Source organism: Dipodomys spectabilis, unplaced genomic scaffold, assembly GCF_019054845.1.
Source record: "Dipodomys spectabilis isolate Male_0828 unplaced genomic scaffold, ASM1905484v1 ptg000495l, whole genome shotgun sequence".
Lineage (NCBI taxonomy): Eukaryota > Metazoa > Chordata > Mammalia > Rodentia > Heteromyidae > Dipodomys > Dipodomys spectabilis.
This window is the reverse complement of record NW_024871172.1, coordinates 548,619-563,546: the sequence shown is the minus strand read 5'-3', so window position 1 is coordinate 563,546 and position 14,928 is coordinate 548,619. Positions and strand designations below refer to the sequence as shown.

General features: G+C 61.2%; 2 protein-coding genes across 3 annotated transcripts; both read left to right on the top strand.

The window, feature by feature from the left end:
- The first annotated feature begins 3,567 nt into the window (after window positions 1–3,567).
- Exosc4 (exosome component 4) lies at window positions 3,568–5,560 on the top strand. 2 transcript variants are annotated; one of them, XM_042669426.1, is made up of 4 exons: window positions 3,630–3,646; window positions 3,681–3,877; window positions 4,847–5,053; window positions 5,155–5,560. In XM_042669426.1, the coding sequence occupies exons 2-4, from the start codon at window positions 3,707–3,709 to the stop codon at window positions 5,512–5,514; spliced, it is 738 nt and encodes a 245-aa protein (XP_042525360.1). In that variant the 5' UTR covers window positions 3,630–3,646; window positions 3,681–3,706; the 3' UTR covers window positions 5,515–5,560. The 2 variants fall into 2 exon arrangements, with proteins under 2 accessions (XP_042525359.1, XP_042525360.1); XM_042669425.1 differs by having other exon boundaries at window positions 3,568–3,877.
- Window positions 5,561–6,734: 1,174 nt separating this feature from the next.
- On the top strand, window positions 6,735–11,518 carry Gpaa1 (glycosylphosphatidylinositol anchor attachment 1). The gene is made up of 12 exons (XM_042669423.1): window positions 6,735–6,859; window positions 8,032–8,211; window positions 8,333–8,444; window positions 8,645–8,792; window positions 8,870–8,971; window positions 9,159–9,355; window positions 9,427–9,623; window positions 10,092–10,245; window positions 10,398–10,493; window positions 10,642–10,832; window positions 10,929–11,099; window positions 11,174–11,518. Exons 1-12 carry the CDS (start codon window positions 6,786–6,788, stop codon window positions 11,415–11,417), a joined length of 1,866 nt encoding a protein of 621 aa, XP_042525357.1. The 5' UTR covers window positions 6,735–6,785; the 3' UTR covers window positions 11,418–11,518.
- Window positions 11,519–14,928: the final 3,410 nt, after the last annotated feature.

The window sequence follows — 14,928 nt, the reverse complement described above, 5'->3', positions numbered from 1 at the left end:
TGCTTTTTTTTTTTTTTGTCGGTCATGGGGCTTGAACTCTGGGCCTGAGCACTGTCCCTTAGCTCTTCAGCTCAAGGTGAGCACTCTACCACTTGAGCTACAGCGCCACTTCCGGTTTTCTGGTGGTTTATTGGAGATAAGAGTTTCACGGACTTTCCTGCCCAGGCTGACTTTGAACCACGATCCTCAGGTCTCAGCCTCCTGAGTAGCTAGCATGACAGGCATGAGCCACAGGCGCCCAACATCCCCTTGCTTCTTGACAGGAAGACCTTTGTTAGAATTGTCACCTACTCTGGATGTGACTTTGCCCTCCTGCCTGCAAACATCTCCACCTCAGTCCCTGAACACCTCACCTCCACAGGACAACACTGCACATCACGAAACCCTCGGGCTTACTTGTGGCAATGAGCTCTTGACTTAGTGCTCCCTCCTCACAAATTCTCAGTGGCCTACTAGAATGGTGGCACACTCTGCTAAAGGGGCTTGCCCTTCTGGGCTGGGCTTGTCTGCTAAGATGCTTCTGTGTGCCCTAGAAAGCTGGGCTTCAGCATCATGTCTGCTGTGAAACTGCACAGACCAGCTCCTTCCAGGCTGGGGTGCTGGCAACACGGTCATATGTTTAGTTTGGGAGGGGGTCGTGCTAACTGCCCAGGCAATATGGAGACTCAAGTAACCCTCCCACCTCAGTTTCCTAAATATCTGGGACCACAAATGCCATTACACCACCCCACTTGGTAAAATTTGAAAGAGTAAAGTGACCACAAGCAAGGCTGCCTCTCCCCCAGCAACACACTCCCCTCCACTGTGTGGATCTGCTCCAGGGAAGCATGATTCTGGGGGAAGTCATATCCTATTTTTTTTTTTTGGTTGGTCGTGGGGCTTGAACTCTAGGCCTGGGCGCTGTCCCTCAGCTCTTCAGCTCAAGGCTGGCACTCTACCACTTGAGCTATAGCACCACTTCTGGTTTTCTGGTGGTTTCTTGGAGATAAGAGTTTCACGGACTTTCCTGCCCAGGCTGGATTTGACCTCGATCCTCAGATCTCAGCCTCCTGAGTAGCTAGGATGACAGGCATGAGCCACTGGCTCCCAGCAGTCATATCCTAAGGATCAGTGTAAACTGCTCTTTCTGCTGCATAGAGGAGGGCAGAACCAGGATAAGCTGCTGACACTGACTGACTCATGTTGGCTATTGAAGGAGAACCTAGACTCACCAAGAAAACCCAAAAGGCTCTGAGATCACAAGACTGATGTGTGAAACACATTGGATAGTTTCTCAAGTGTAATACCTCTCACCATGTGTGTGTGGGGGTGGTGTTGATGGTGGGGCTTGAATTCAGGGCCTTGGCTCTGTCTTTAGTGTGTTCTTTTGTTGTTTTTCTTTTTGTTTTTTGCTCAAGGCTGGCACTCAACCACTTGAGCCACAACTCTACTTCTGGCTTTTTGCTGGCTAGTTGGAGATAAGAATCTCATAGAGGGGCTGGGAAGGTGGCTCAGTGGTAGAGTGCTTGCCTTGCATGCCTGAGGCCCTGGGTTCGATTCCTCAGCACCACATAAGCAAAAAAGAAAAAAGCCGGAAGTGGCGCTGTGGCTCAAGTGGTAGAGCGCTAGCCCTGAGCTGAAGAGCTGAGGGACAGTGCCCAGGCCCAGAGTTCAGGCCCCATGACTGGACCCAAAAAAAAAAAAAAAAAAAAAAATCTCATAGAGGGCTGGCTAGGTGGCTCAGTGGTAGCATGCTTGCCTTGCATGCATGAAGCTCTGGGTTCAATTCCTCAGGACCACATAAGCACAAAAAAGCTGTGATGCGGTGACTCAAGTGGCAGAGCACTAGCCTTGAGCTGAAGAGCTGAGTGTGAGACAGTGCCCAGGCCCAGAGTTCAGGACCCATGACTGACCAAAAAAAAAAGAATCTCATAGATTTTCTTGCCTGGGCTGGCTTTGAACCTGATCCTCAGATCTCAGCCTCCTGAGTAGCTAGGATGACAGGCGTGAGCCAGAGGCACCCAGTACCAGTTAGTCTTACTTTCAACTTTAGAGGGCCCTTCCACAAAGGCAAGCTCACACACTTGCCTGGAATCTGGGAAGGTGGTTTTGGAAGGATTTCCACCATTCAGAGAAGAGTGGCTCACTGTGCTGGAATTGTTTGTACAAACACAGCTTATGCTTAATACACTCTTCCCTTCTTAAGAGTCAGAAATTTGTATCCAGAAACTCTTCTCCTGGTTACCACCTCCAGTGATAAGCTGTGGGACACTAGAAACCACGGCCCGGAGTTCAAGACACACACACACATGTTACTCATAATGATGAAGCTGTCCAGATGTCCAGATTGCTCCCTCAAGTGATGAGTTGAGTTCCTCTGAAATCTCTCCACAATGGTCACCCAGGTCACAACTGTAACCCAGACTATTTAATGAATATGTGTACATTTAGCCTCTGCCCCAATTCTTTATTGGTCGTGGGGCTTGAACTCAGGCCTGGGCGCTGTCCCTCAGCTCTTCAGCTCAAGGCGAGCGCTCCACCACTTGAGCCACAGCGCCACGTCCTGTTTTCTGGGGTTCATCAGAGATCAGAGTCTCACGGACTTTGCAGCCCGGCTGGCTCCGCACCGCGAAGCTCAGGTCTCGGCCCTGGTGACGGGCGCGAGCCGCCGGCGCCGGCTGGGACTTCTCCAGAACCCCCACCCCGGCTCCGTTTGGAGTTTTCGGTGGCTGTACGGGGGTTTCCCGTTCCACGTGTCCATGTGAGTCCGGTGCGTTTTCTCAACGTTCCCAAAGGGGTGTCCCGGTGCTCGGGAAAACGCAGCGCCTGCGGCTTCCACCCGGCGATGCGCAGAACACACAGAAAACGCGGCCGGGCCGGGCGAGACGGCGGCTGTGCTTCCGCCCGGGGGGGGGGGGGGGGCGCGGCGGGGCGGAAAGCGCAGCGGACGCGGGGGGGGGGGGGGGCGCGGCGGGGCGGAAAGCGCAGCGGACGCGGGGGGGGGCGCGGCGGGGGGGGGCGCGGCGGGGGGCGCGGGGGGGGGGCGCGGCGGGGGGCGCGGGGAGGGGGCGCGGGGGGGGCGCGGGGAGGGGGCGCGGGGGGGGGCGCGGGGGGGGCGCGGCGGGGGGCGCGGGGAGGGGGCGCGGCGGAGGCGCGGGGGGGGCGCGGGGAGGGGGCGCGGGGAGGGGGCGCGGGGGGGGGCGCGGGGAGGGGGCGCGGGGGGGGGCGCGGGGGGGCGCGGCGGGGGGCGCGGGGAGGGGGCGCGGGGAGGGGGCGCGGCGGGGGGCGCGGGGAGGGGGCGCGGCGGAGGCGCGGGGGGGAGCGCGGGGGGGGCGCGGCGGGGGGGGCGCGGCGGGGGGGGGCGCGGCGGGGGACGCGGGGGGGGCGCGGGGAGGGGGCGCGGGGAGGGGGCGCGGGGGGGGGCGCGGCGGAGGCGCGGGGCCGAGGAAACCCACGGGCCCGGCCTCCACTGCGGCGGCGTCACGGCCGGAAGCCGGAGCCCCTGCGCCCCGGCCGCCGGAAACCACCCATCGGCCGGCCGGTTCCGCCGAGAGCCAGAGGGCCCCGCAACCGGAAGGGAGAGAAGACGGACCGGGCTGCCGGAACCCTAGTTCACAGGGCCAGACCGGGCCGTCGGGTGCCGTAGAGGCCGGGCCGGAAGTGGTCCGAGCCGCCGGAAGCCGTATGGAACCCGCGGTCTCCGGAAAGTAAAGAGCCGGGCTGCAGTATGGCGGGCCTGGAGCTCCTGTCCGACCAGGGCTACCGGGTGGACGGACGTCGCGCGGGAGAGCTGCGCAAGATCCAGGCGCGGATGGGCGTGTTTGCGCAGGCAGACGGCTCGGCCTACATCGAGCAGGGCAACACCAAGGCGCTGGCGGTGGTCTACGGGCCGCACGAGGCAAGTGGGCGCCGCGGGCGCGGCCGGGGCCCAGCACCGCATCTCGCCTGAGCGCCGGGTCCTCGCGCGGGCTCGGCGATCCGGCCGTCCACGCGCCCGCCCCTCGGCGGCCCCGCACTCGCTCAGCTTCCTCACCCGCAGGTCTCCACGCCCCCAACGACAACAGGCCAACTGGCCTGTGGGCACCTACCACCTCAGACGTCAACTCCCTTCATTCCATCCTATGACTTCTCCCCGGGCCATACACTCCTTGAGCATAGGGGCCTAAAAAAAATCATTTCGGCTTAAAGTGGCGCATCTTCAGCACTTTCAACAGTGTCTGGCCAACGTAGGAATGTGGGAACGTAGCTTTCTAGATGGAAGAAGCTAGGTAGAAAGAAGACACATGCGTGGCATCTGTGCAGAGCAGAAAGTCTATTAGTAGGGAGAAGGGCAGGAGCTCCAAATTCAGTTGAGGGGTTTACACAGAGGTAAGAATCTAGGGCTTAGTAGGCCTGGGGGGGGGGGGGGGGAAGGATTTGGAGAGTGCATAGTGTAGGTATGAAGGGGACACTCGGGTCACCCTGTGATTAGTTTGGGGGGGGGGGGAAATGGAGCAATCAGAAAGAGTCAAGCAGGTCAGAGGTGATGAGGCTTAGACTGGCAAGTGGCCCTCCCTCCAGTATGCCTCTGAGGTGTTTGAGGAAGAAAGGAGGTGGGATGAGCCATGTTAAGATTGGAGAATGTAAGACAGGAGGGCTAGGTCTGACTCACATTTTTGGGGGGGGGGGGTCTGGTCTTGGGGCCTGGGCGCTGTCCCTCAGCTCTTCAGCTCAAGCTAGCGCTCTACCGCTTGAGTCACAGCGCCACTTCTGGCTTTTTTTGCTTATGTGGTGCTGAGGAATCGAACCCAGGGCCTCAGGCATGCAAGGCAAGCGCTCTACCACTGAGCCACCTTCCCAGCCCCGACTCACATCTTTTCTCCTCCAGATCCGGGGCTCCCGTTCAAGGGCCCTGCCTGACCGAGCCCTGGTGAACTGTCAGTATAGTTCAGCCACCTTTAGCACAGGAGAGCGAAAGCGACGCCCACATGGGGACAGAAAGTCCTGCGAGATGGGGCTGCAGTTACGTCAGACCTTCGAAGCAGCTATCCTTACCCAGCTGCACCCACGTTCTCAGATTGACATCTATGTGCAGGTGAGCAGCCTCAACCCAAGGAGGGAGAAGGGCTGGAGAGTATGAAGGTGGGCTGAGGTGCCACAGGGCAGAATGGCAATCTGATGCCTTGCACCCTGTAGGTGCTGCAAGCAGATGGTGGGACCTACGCAGCTTGTGTGAATGCAGCCACTCTAGCAGTGATGGATGCCGGGATACCCATGAGGGACTTTGTGTGCGCGTGCTCAGCAGGATTTGTGGACAGCACAGCCCTGGCGGACCTCAGCCATGTGGAAGAAGCTGCTGGGGGTCCCCAACTAGCCCTGGCCCTGCTGCCAGCTTCAGGCCAGATTGCTCTGCTTGAAATGGATGCCCGGCTGCATGAAGATCACCTGGAGCAAGTGCTAGAGGCCGCGGCCCGGGCAGCCCGAGACGTGCACACGGTGCTGGATGGCGTGGTCCGGCAGCACGTACGCGAGGCCGCTATCTTGTTAGGAGACTGAGCTCCCAGCCACCCCTGTCCAGAATAAAGGCCTGTTTCTCTACTCAGTGCACCTCATGGTATACCCCTTGCTCAGAGCCTTCAGGGCCCAGCCTGGTGCTGAGTGGGGGTGACTGGGGAGAGCCACCAGCCCAAGAATTCAAACTAAAGAAGAAGGTAGGGGGTTTGCTGGGTAAGGACTAGAGCTCAGACGCAGCTTTGCGCGCTCCGGGAACCACCGGAGACGCAGAGCCCATGGACTGAACTGATGCCTCCCCCCGAGTCGCCAGTGCCCTTGTCGGCCTCTTAGCGCGGGCTCTTGTCCTCTCCGCCTCCAGCGACTTCTCTGCGGCCGCCGAGCCCGTCCTGCCCCTCGCTGTGCCAGGGACCTGGCTGGGCCGCACACGCCGTACTCCGGGGCCGGGCCGTTTCCGTCATAGTCCCTGCAGTCATTTCTGGACCCGGCAGCCAAGCGGCTCCACTTCGGTGCGCGTTGGGCGGCGGGCAGGAACAATGCCGTGGCTTCCGACTCCTGAGCCTCCATCCGCAGCGGGCTCCTGGGCGCGCGCCCCGCCCGCGCCCCGCTCCTCCACCCACCTGCCCTGCGCGCCGCCGCCCGCGCCCCGCTCCTCCACCCACCTGCCCTGCGCGCCGCCGCCTCCGCCGCCCGCGCCCCGGCTCCTCCACCCACCTGCCCTGCGCGCCGCCGCCTCCGCCGCCCGCGCCCCGCTCCTCCACCCACCTGCCCTGCGCGCCGCCGCCTCCGCCCCGGCTCCTCCACCCACCTGCCCTGCGCGCCGCCGCCTCCGCCCCGGCTCCTCCACCCACCTGCCCTGCGCGCCGCCGCCCGCGCCCCGGCTCCTCCACCCACCTGCCCTGCGCGCCGCCGCCTCCGCCGCCTCCGCCCCGGCTCCTCCACCCACCTGCCCTGCGCGCCGCCGCCTCCGCCGCCTCCGCCCCGGCTCCTCCACCCACCTGCCCTGCGCGCCGCCGCCTCCGCCCCGGCTCCTCCACCCACCTGCCCTGCGCGCCGCCGCCTCCGCCCCGGCTCCTCCACCCACCTGCCCTGCGCGCCGCCGCCTCCGCCGCCCGCGCCCCTCTCCCGGCCCCGCCCCCTGCGCCCAGCATCCAGTTCTGAGCATGCGCGCCGAGCGGCCACCGTTCTGGGCCTGCGCGGCGGCGGGCGGGGCCGGAAGCGCAGGGGAGTCCTGGTCCGCCAGCGGCCGCGAGCGTCGGGTCGCCGCTCCGTGGGACCCGGTCCGCCGGCGGCGGGAGCCGAGCGCCCGCCGCGCCATGGGCCTCCTGTCGGACCCGGTGCGCCGGCGCGCGCTCGCCCGCCTCGTGCTGCGTCTCAATGCGCCGCTCTGGTGAGGGCCGGGGCCGGGGCGGCCGCTCGCGTCCCCGCACCGCACACACCGCGCCGCCCTCCCCCCCGCGTCCCCGCACCGCACACACCGCGCCGCCCTCCCCCCCGCGTCCCCGCACCGCACACACCGCGCCGCCCTCCCCCCCGCGTCCCCGCACCGCACACACACACGCCGCCCTCCCCCCCGCGTCCCCGCACCGCACACACCGCGCCGCCCTCCCCCCCGCGTCCCCGCACCGCACACACCGCGCCGCCCTCCCCCCCGCGTCCCCGCACCGCACACACACACACGCCGCGCCGCCCTCTCCCCCCCCGCATCCCCGCACCGTACACACACGCCGCACCGCCCCCCCCCCCGCGTCCCCGCACCGTACACACACACACCGCGCCGCCCTCTCCCCCCCCCCGCGTCCCCGCACCGTACACACACGCCGCACCGCCCTCCCCCCCCCCCCGCGTCCCCGCACCGTACACACACACACCGCGCCGCCCTCCCCCCCCCCGCGTCCCCGCACCGCACACACACGCCGCACCGCCCTCCCCCCCCCCCCGCGTCCCCGCACCGCGCCGCCCTCCCCCCCCGCATCCCCGCACCGCACACACACACGCCGCCCTCCCCCCCCCCCGCGTCCCCGCACCGTACACACACACACCGCGCCGCCCTCCCCCCCCCCCCGCGTCCCCGCACCGCACACACACGCCGCACCGCCCTCCCCCCCCCCCCGCGTCCCCGCACCGCACACACACACCGCGCCGCCCTCTCCCCCCCCGCATCCCCGCACCGCACACACACGCCGCACCGCCCTCCCCCCCCCCCCCCCGCGTCCCCGCACCGTACACACACACACCGCGCCGCCCTCTCCCCCCCCCCCGCATCCCCGCACCGCACACACACGCCGCACCGCCCTCCCCCCCCCCCGCGTCCCCGCACCGCGCCGCCCTCCCCCCCGCATCCCCGCACCGCACACACACGCCGCGCCGCCCTCCCCCCCCCCCCCCCGCATCCTCGCACCGCACACACATGCCGCACCCCCTCCCCCCCGCGTTCCCGCACCTCACACACATGCCGTGCCACCCTCACTCCGCGTCCCACGTCGCACTCAGGCCTCGCTGCGGGGACGGGTGGGCCGGTGCCCCGCACCGCCCGCACTCCAGCCCTCGTCCCTTCCGCAGCGTGTTGAGCTACTTGGCCGGCATCGCCTGGTTCCTGGCGCTGGCCTTCCCGCCGCTGACGCAGCGCACGTACATGTCGGAGAACGCCATGGGCTCCACCATGGTGGAGGAGCAGTTCACGGGCGGAGACCGCGCCCGCAACTTTGCCCGGGACTTCGCTGCTCACCGGAGGAAGTCTGGGTGAGCGACCGAGCTTGCGGGGTCGGGTGGCATCGGGAGGGCTGGGGCAGAGCCGGGGGTCCGGGAAGACTGGGGGGGGAGGCGTTGATGCTCTGCCTAGAGGCTGCCCTTGTGTCCCCAGGGCTCTGCCAGTGGCCTGGCTAGAGCGGACAATGCGGTCCGTGGGGCTGGAGGTCTACACGCAGAGTTTCTCCCGGAAACTGCCCTTTCCTGATGAGACCCACGAGCGCTATGTATTGAAGGGGGGCTGGTGCCTGGGACAGAACACCACCTGGAGGGGTGGCTTGGGAGGGATGACCTGAGGAAGTCCCAGGTGGTAGGCATTGTGCCCAGGAACAGTAAGGGAGGGGCTTGAGACCTGTGCCCGACTACCCTGTGCCCGACTACCCTGGGACATTGCCGCCCTGAGGCTTCCCAACAATGATTTTTGCAGATGGTGTCCGGCACCAATGTGTATGGTATTCTTCGGGCCCCACGTGCCGCCAGCACCGAGTCCCTGGTATTCACGGTACCCTGTGGCCCTGAGTCTACCAATAGCCAGGCCGTGGGGCTGATGTTGGCACTTGCATCCCATTTCCGAGGTGAGGCTCAGAGATCACTGGCCAAGGAGAGTTTGGCCAGTGATCCAGGCCCCGCTGACCCTGCCTCTCACCTCCAGGTCAGATTTACTGGGCCAAAGATATCATCTTCCTTGTGACAGAGCATGATCTTCTGGGCACTGAGGCGTGGCTTGAAGCTTACCACGACGTCAACGTCACTGGTGGGTGCTCATGTCAGGGTCAGCTGTCTCCCCAGCGCCCCCTCTGGAGCTCATCTGTTTGGAGTCCTCCCCAGCGCCCCCTCTGGTGCTCATCTGTTTGGAGTCCTCCCCAGCGCCCCCTCTGGAGCTCATCTGTTTGGAGTCCTCCCCAGCGCCCCCTCTGGTGCTCATCTGTTCGGCCCTACAGGCATGCAGTCCTCCCCTCTGCAGGGCCGGGCAGGCTCCATCCAGGCGGCTGTGGCCCTGGAGCTGAGCAGTGACGTGGTCACCAGCCTCGATGTGGCTGTGGAAGGACTCAACGGGCAGCTGCCCAACCTTGATCTCCTCAACCTATTCCAGACTTTCTGCCAGAAAGGCGGGCTGCTGTGCACACTTCAGGGCAAGGTGGGACCACCTGCCTGGGATTGCGGGGCGTGGGAAGGCACTGATCTGATCCTGTCTTCATGCCTCCAAAGCTGCAGCCTCAGGACTGGACATCGGTGGACGGGCCACTGCAGAGCCTGCAGACACTGCTGCTCATGGTTCTTCGGCAGGCCTCTGGCCGCCCTCACGGCCCCCATGGTCTCTTCCTACGCTACCGGGTAGAGGCTCTGACCTTGCGTGGTATCAATAGCTTCCGCCAGTACAAGTATGACTTGGTGGCAGTGGGAAAGTAAGTGTCTCTGGTTCCTTTTTTTTTTTTTTGGTCGGTCGTGGGGCTTGAACTCTGGGCCTGAGTGCTGTCCCTGCACTCTTCAGCTCAAGGCGAGTGCCCTACCACTTGAGCCACAGCACCACTTCGTTTTCTAGTGGTTTATTGGAGATGAGTCTCAAGGCTTTCCTGCCCGAGCTGGCTTTGAACCGCGATCCTCAGATCGCAGCCTCCTGAGTATCTGGGATGACAGCGTGAGCCACGGCGCCCGGCTTCTGGTTCCTCCTTTCTGGCTGGGAGCAGTGTCCCCGGGGCAAAGGCGATGGCTGACGCTGACCTTCCCTGTGATCTCCAGGGCTCTGGAGGGCATGTTCCGCTGACCCTTCCCTGTGATCGCCAGGGCTCTGGAGGGCATGTTCCGCTGACCTTCCCTGTGATCGCCAGGGCTCTGGAGGGCATGTTCCGCTGACCCTTCCCTGTGATCGCCAGGGCTCTGGAGGGCATGTTCCGCAAGCTCAACCACCTCCTGGAGCGCCTGCACCAGTCATTCTTCTTCTACCTGTTGCCTGCGCTCTCCCGCTTCGTCTCCATTGGCCTCTACATGCCCGCGGCCGGCTTCTTGCTCCTGGTCCTTGGTCTCAAGATATCCTCCAACCCACACTGACCAGCCCCAGGGCCCTCCACTCTAGGCTGGGCTGGTCCTCCACCCTGTCCTGAGGGTGGGAGCATGAGTGAGCCCTGGGTCCCATGGGCAGATCTCCTCACAGCTCTTACCGGGTCCTTGACTCAGGCCACGCACTAGAGCTATGGATGCAGCTGCACGAGGCTGGAGTGGGCCCTGAGGAGGCTGGCAGGGCCTCTGGCCCCCGCCCGCCCCTCCCCCCAGCACAGGTGACGGCACTCTCTTCTACTGTTGGGTTGAGCTTGCGGGTCCCCAGGGGTCCTTACTACTGCCACTTGGCTTCAGCGGGAAGGGGCAGAGGTGAGGGTCCTTGGGCCTTCCCTAGGTTCCTCATCCAGGTGCCTGTGTTCCCTGCAGGGTGTGGGGCTGGCCTCACTTGTGGCGCCTCTGCTCATCTCCCAGGCCATGGGCCTGGCCCTCTACATCCTGCCTGTTTTGGGCCAACACGTGGCTGCCCAACACTTCCCGGTGGCTGAGGCGGAAGCCGTGGTGCTGACGCTGTTGGCTGTTTATGTGGCTGGCTTGGCCCTTCCACACAACACCCACTGGTAAGAGGCTGGGCAGGCGAGGCCAGGCACCCTGCCCCCCCCCCCCCCCATGGCTCCTGTGCTGCCTCTTAAGCTTCTTACCTTCTTGCCTTGCAGGGTGCTGAGCATACAGACCCCAGACAGGGGCTGGATGGCCCTGAAGTTGGTGGCCCTGATCTACCTAGCACTCCAGCTGGGCTGCATCGCCCTCACCAACTTCTCCCTGGGCTTCCTGCTGGCTGCCATCATGGCCCCTGCTGCTGCCCTCACCAAGCCCAGCGGGTCCCGGTGAGTGCCATTTGCCTACCCATCCAGTCCCGGCCCCCACCTCAGCACCTACCTGAGCGCTGTCTCTCTGCCAGGCCCTTCTATGCTGCCCTGCTCCTGCTCACAAGTCCAGCCGCCATACTCCTGGGCAGCCTGTTCCTGTGGTGGGAACTGCAAGAGGCACCAGTGTCGCTGGCTGAGGGCTGGCAACTCTTCTTGGCAGCGCTGGCCCAGGGGGTGCTGGAGCACTACACCTATGGTGCCATGCTCTTCCCACTGCTGGCCTTGGGCCTGTACCCCTGCTGGCTGCTCTTCTGGAATGTGCTCTTCTGGAAGTGAGGCCTGCTGCCCAGGCGCGCACACAGAGTTAAGGCAGGGCTGCCTGCACCCCCTTTCTACCTCTTTCCTGGGAAATAAACAAGCGCTGTGTTCTAACTGTTCTCTGGGTCACTGGCCTGCCATCCACAGGGGACTCCAGGCATGGGCTGGCATTCCTACACACCTTCCTGGAGGGGAAACCCTGGTCCAGTTACTGGGTGGTATCTCTGCCAGGCCCTGCTGGCAGGCCTGGGAGCTCAGCCCCCATCAACACTGGGTCCTGCCTTGAGCTCTGAAGAGGCAGTGCAGCCCCAGCCCCAGATGCCTGCTTAGCGCTGGAGCGTACAGCTGGGCACAGAGGGCTCTCAGGTGCCACTGTCCAGGGCCATGCTAGACGGTGCTAGGGCTTAAGGGCCTCACAGGAGCTGGACCACCCAGAGACCTCCGTTCTCACTTTGAGTGCTGGGCGGAGGGGCGGAGGGGCTGGGGCCCTGCAGGGGGTGCCCAGGGCCCAGGCCATGTGAAGGTCACTGGGAACTTGGCATGGACTTTATATGGATAGGGAGAGTGCCAGATCTGCTTCCTCAGATCCACCTCACCCAGGGGAAGCAGGGGAAGTGCCCTCTAAGAACAGACTACCTTCACAGTGTGGCAGAGGTGACACTGAACCTGTGCCCAAGAGCACCAAGCCACCGGCCACGAGAGCCAAAGCCAGGAGGTCGCTGACAGGCCAGCGAAGGGACAAGAAAATCATTGCACCCGGGTTCTCAGAAGGAACTGCAGCACCCACTCTGGAGGACAGGAAAAGCAGAGTACAGCCTGTGGGTGATACCAGATCCGTATCAAAGACTTGGCGCTGAGGCTAAAGAGACCTCACAGGAAGGCAGAGGTATCTTGGACAAGGTGCCCTGTAACGGCTCCAGAATTGGGAAGAGAAACACTGCTACCCTGTCTAGAGAGACCAAAGCATCAACTAAAGACATATATGCGTTGGGTGCTGGTAGCTCACCTGTAATCCTAGCTACTCAGGAGGTTGAGATCCAAGGATCATGGTTCAAAGCCAGCCTAGGCAGGAAAGTACATAAGACTCATGTAATTAACCAGCAAAAAGCCAGAAATGGAGCTATGGCTCAAGTGGTAGAGCACTAGCCTTGAGCAAAAAGGCAAAAAGTCCCTGAGCCCTGAGTTTGAGCCACAAGACCAGCACAAAAAAAATAATGCCTCAGTGTGTAATTGCCCCACCCCCACCCCAGTGTGCTTTCCCTGAGTGGTATGTGGTCTCGGGGTCTTGGAGGAGGGGCACTCAGCCTAGGCTTCACTTTCTCCAGTAGGACTGTCTTCCCCTAGGAAGCCTCTCAACCCTGAGGGCCAGGGGGTCACAGGGTGATCAGCCCTGGGGAGTTTATCAAGTTTATCTCTGGTGTCTTTAGAGGAAACCACTGGTTCCCATTAGTGGAGCCTGTGCCCTAGGTCCAGAAGAGAGAGCGCAAAAGGGAACCCACTCTGATGAGCAGTCTTGCCATTGACTTGGCTGTCTTCTGCCCTTGTCCTTCTTAAGGCCCAGTAAACACCCCATCTCTGCTGGCTGCCAACCTCTCCGTGCTGTCGAAACACGTTTCAGGGCTCTGCCCTGCTAAGTGAACCAGGGATGCCGGTCCAGGACTTTAAAGTCTTTGTGAGCTGGCATCTGATGCAAAATCTCCCTCCTGGCACTATTGCTGGATTTGACCTTAACATTTTAACCAGATTTTTGACAGTCAAATTAGAAGAGGAAAAAAAAAAAAATCGATCAAAGCCAGCCATGCAAGAAAGTCCATAAGACTCTCGTCTCCAGTTATCTAACAAAAAGCCTAAAATAGAGCTATGGCTCAGTGGTAAAGTGCTAGCTTTGAGTATAAAAGAGCTCAGGGCTAGACACCGGTTGGTCACACCTGTAATCCTATCTGCTCAGGAGACTGAGATCTGAGGATCTCGGTTCAAAGCCAGCCCAGGTAGGAAAGTCTGTGAGACTCTTATCTCCAATAAACCACTTGAAAACCAGAAGTGGTGCTATAGCTCAAGAGGGAGAGTGCTTGCCTTGAGCTGAAGAAGAGGTAAAGCACTCGCTTTGAGCTGAAGAGCTGAGGGACAGTGCCCAAGCCCAGAGTTCAAGCCCCACCACTGACAAAATCAAAGAATAGTGCTGATAGTTCTATGGAATGAATGACTTAGTTGGAGAAGTGGATTTCTGTCCTGATTTATCAGGAATATTACTTGTACATCTTTTTTTTTTTTTGTCGTTCAGGCCCCACGATAGACAGGAAAAAATAAATAAAAAGGATGGGGTTTCGCAGAGTGGCACGCATCTGTGATCCCAGGTACTTAGCGAGGCTAGGCAGGAGGCTCACTTGAGACTAGGGTTTAAGACAAATCAGTTAATACTGTGAGACCACATCTCAAACAAATACTAAAAAGGTTTAATACAAACAAAATATTATAATGCCCGGGGCTGGGAAGGTGGCTCAGTGGTAGAGTGCTTGCCTTGCATGCATGAGGCCCTGAGTTCTATTCCTCGACACCACATAAGCAGAAAAAGCCAGAAGTGGTGCTGTGGCTCAAGTGGTAGAGCACTAACCTTGAGCTGAAGAGCTGAGGGACAGTGCCCAGGCCCAGAGTTCAGACCCCACAACCGCCAAAAAAAAAAAAAGATAGACAGACAGACAGATAGATAGATAGATTATAATGCCCTAAACCCAACTTTAACATGAGGCCATCCTGAATGAGAACTCTCCCACAACTGGCCAATCGTGAGTGGTCCATACTGTGATTGGCAGGGTACAAGCAAGGGCAAACTGTAGGAACAGACCTTCCACACAGAGAGACTGCCCTCTAGCCACATTTACCTCCGGAGGCCTCGGATGCAGCATGAGAGGTGTGGGCCATACCCTAGGGCACCCAGGCTGGCCTGAGCATCACACCTCCTGGCCACAAAACAGCATCACTAGCAGAAGGAAAAAGAGAAATTGTGCTGGAACTGGCCCAGGAACTCAGAGCCTGGTGTTATCCCTTAGCTTTTTGACTCAAGGCTGGCACTCTACCACTTAAACCACTGCTTTTTACTGGTTAGAGATAAGAATCACAGACTTTCCTTCTTGGGTTTGCTTTGAACGATGATCCTCAGATCTTAGCCTCACTAGCTAGAATTACAAGCGTGAGCCATCAGTGGCTAGAAGGGTAAATAAATTTTTACCTCAAAATGTATTTGGTGTTTTCTGACCCTCTTGGAATTCATGAAAGGGAAGCATGAATCAAAGCTGTTCGGAGCTCCTAGAAGTGCACTTCTCTGCATCTGAATGGTCCAGGGAAAGTGGAAATGGGAGGTGTGGAATGAAAACTGCCCTTCACAAAACATCTGGTTAGATTAGTTACTGAGTTAGTTGGGGGGAAAGCAAATGCACAAATCATTACTGAACATAAATACTTACTGTTATTGTTTAGCACTCAACAACCCAGGCCAAGTTAGAAGAACAATAGAGTTAGATTGGCTGCTGAC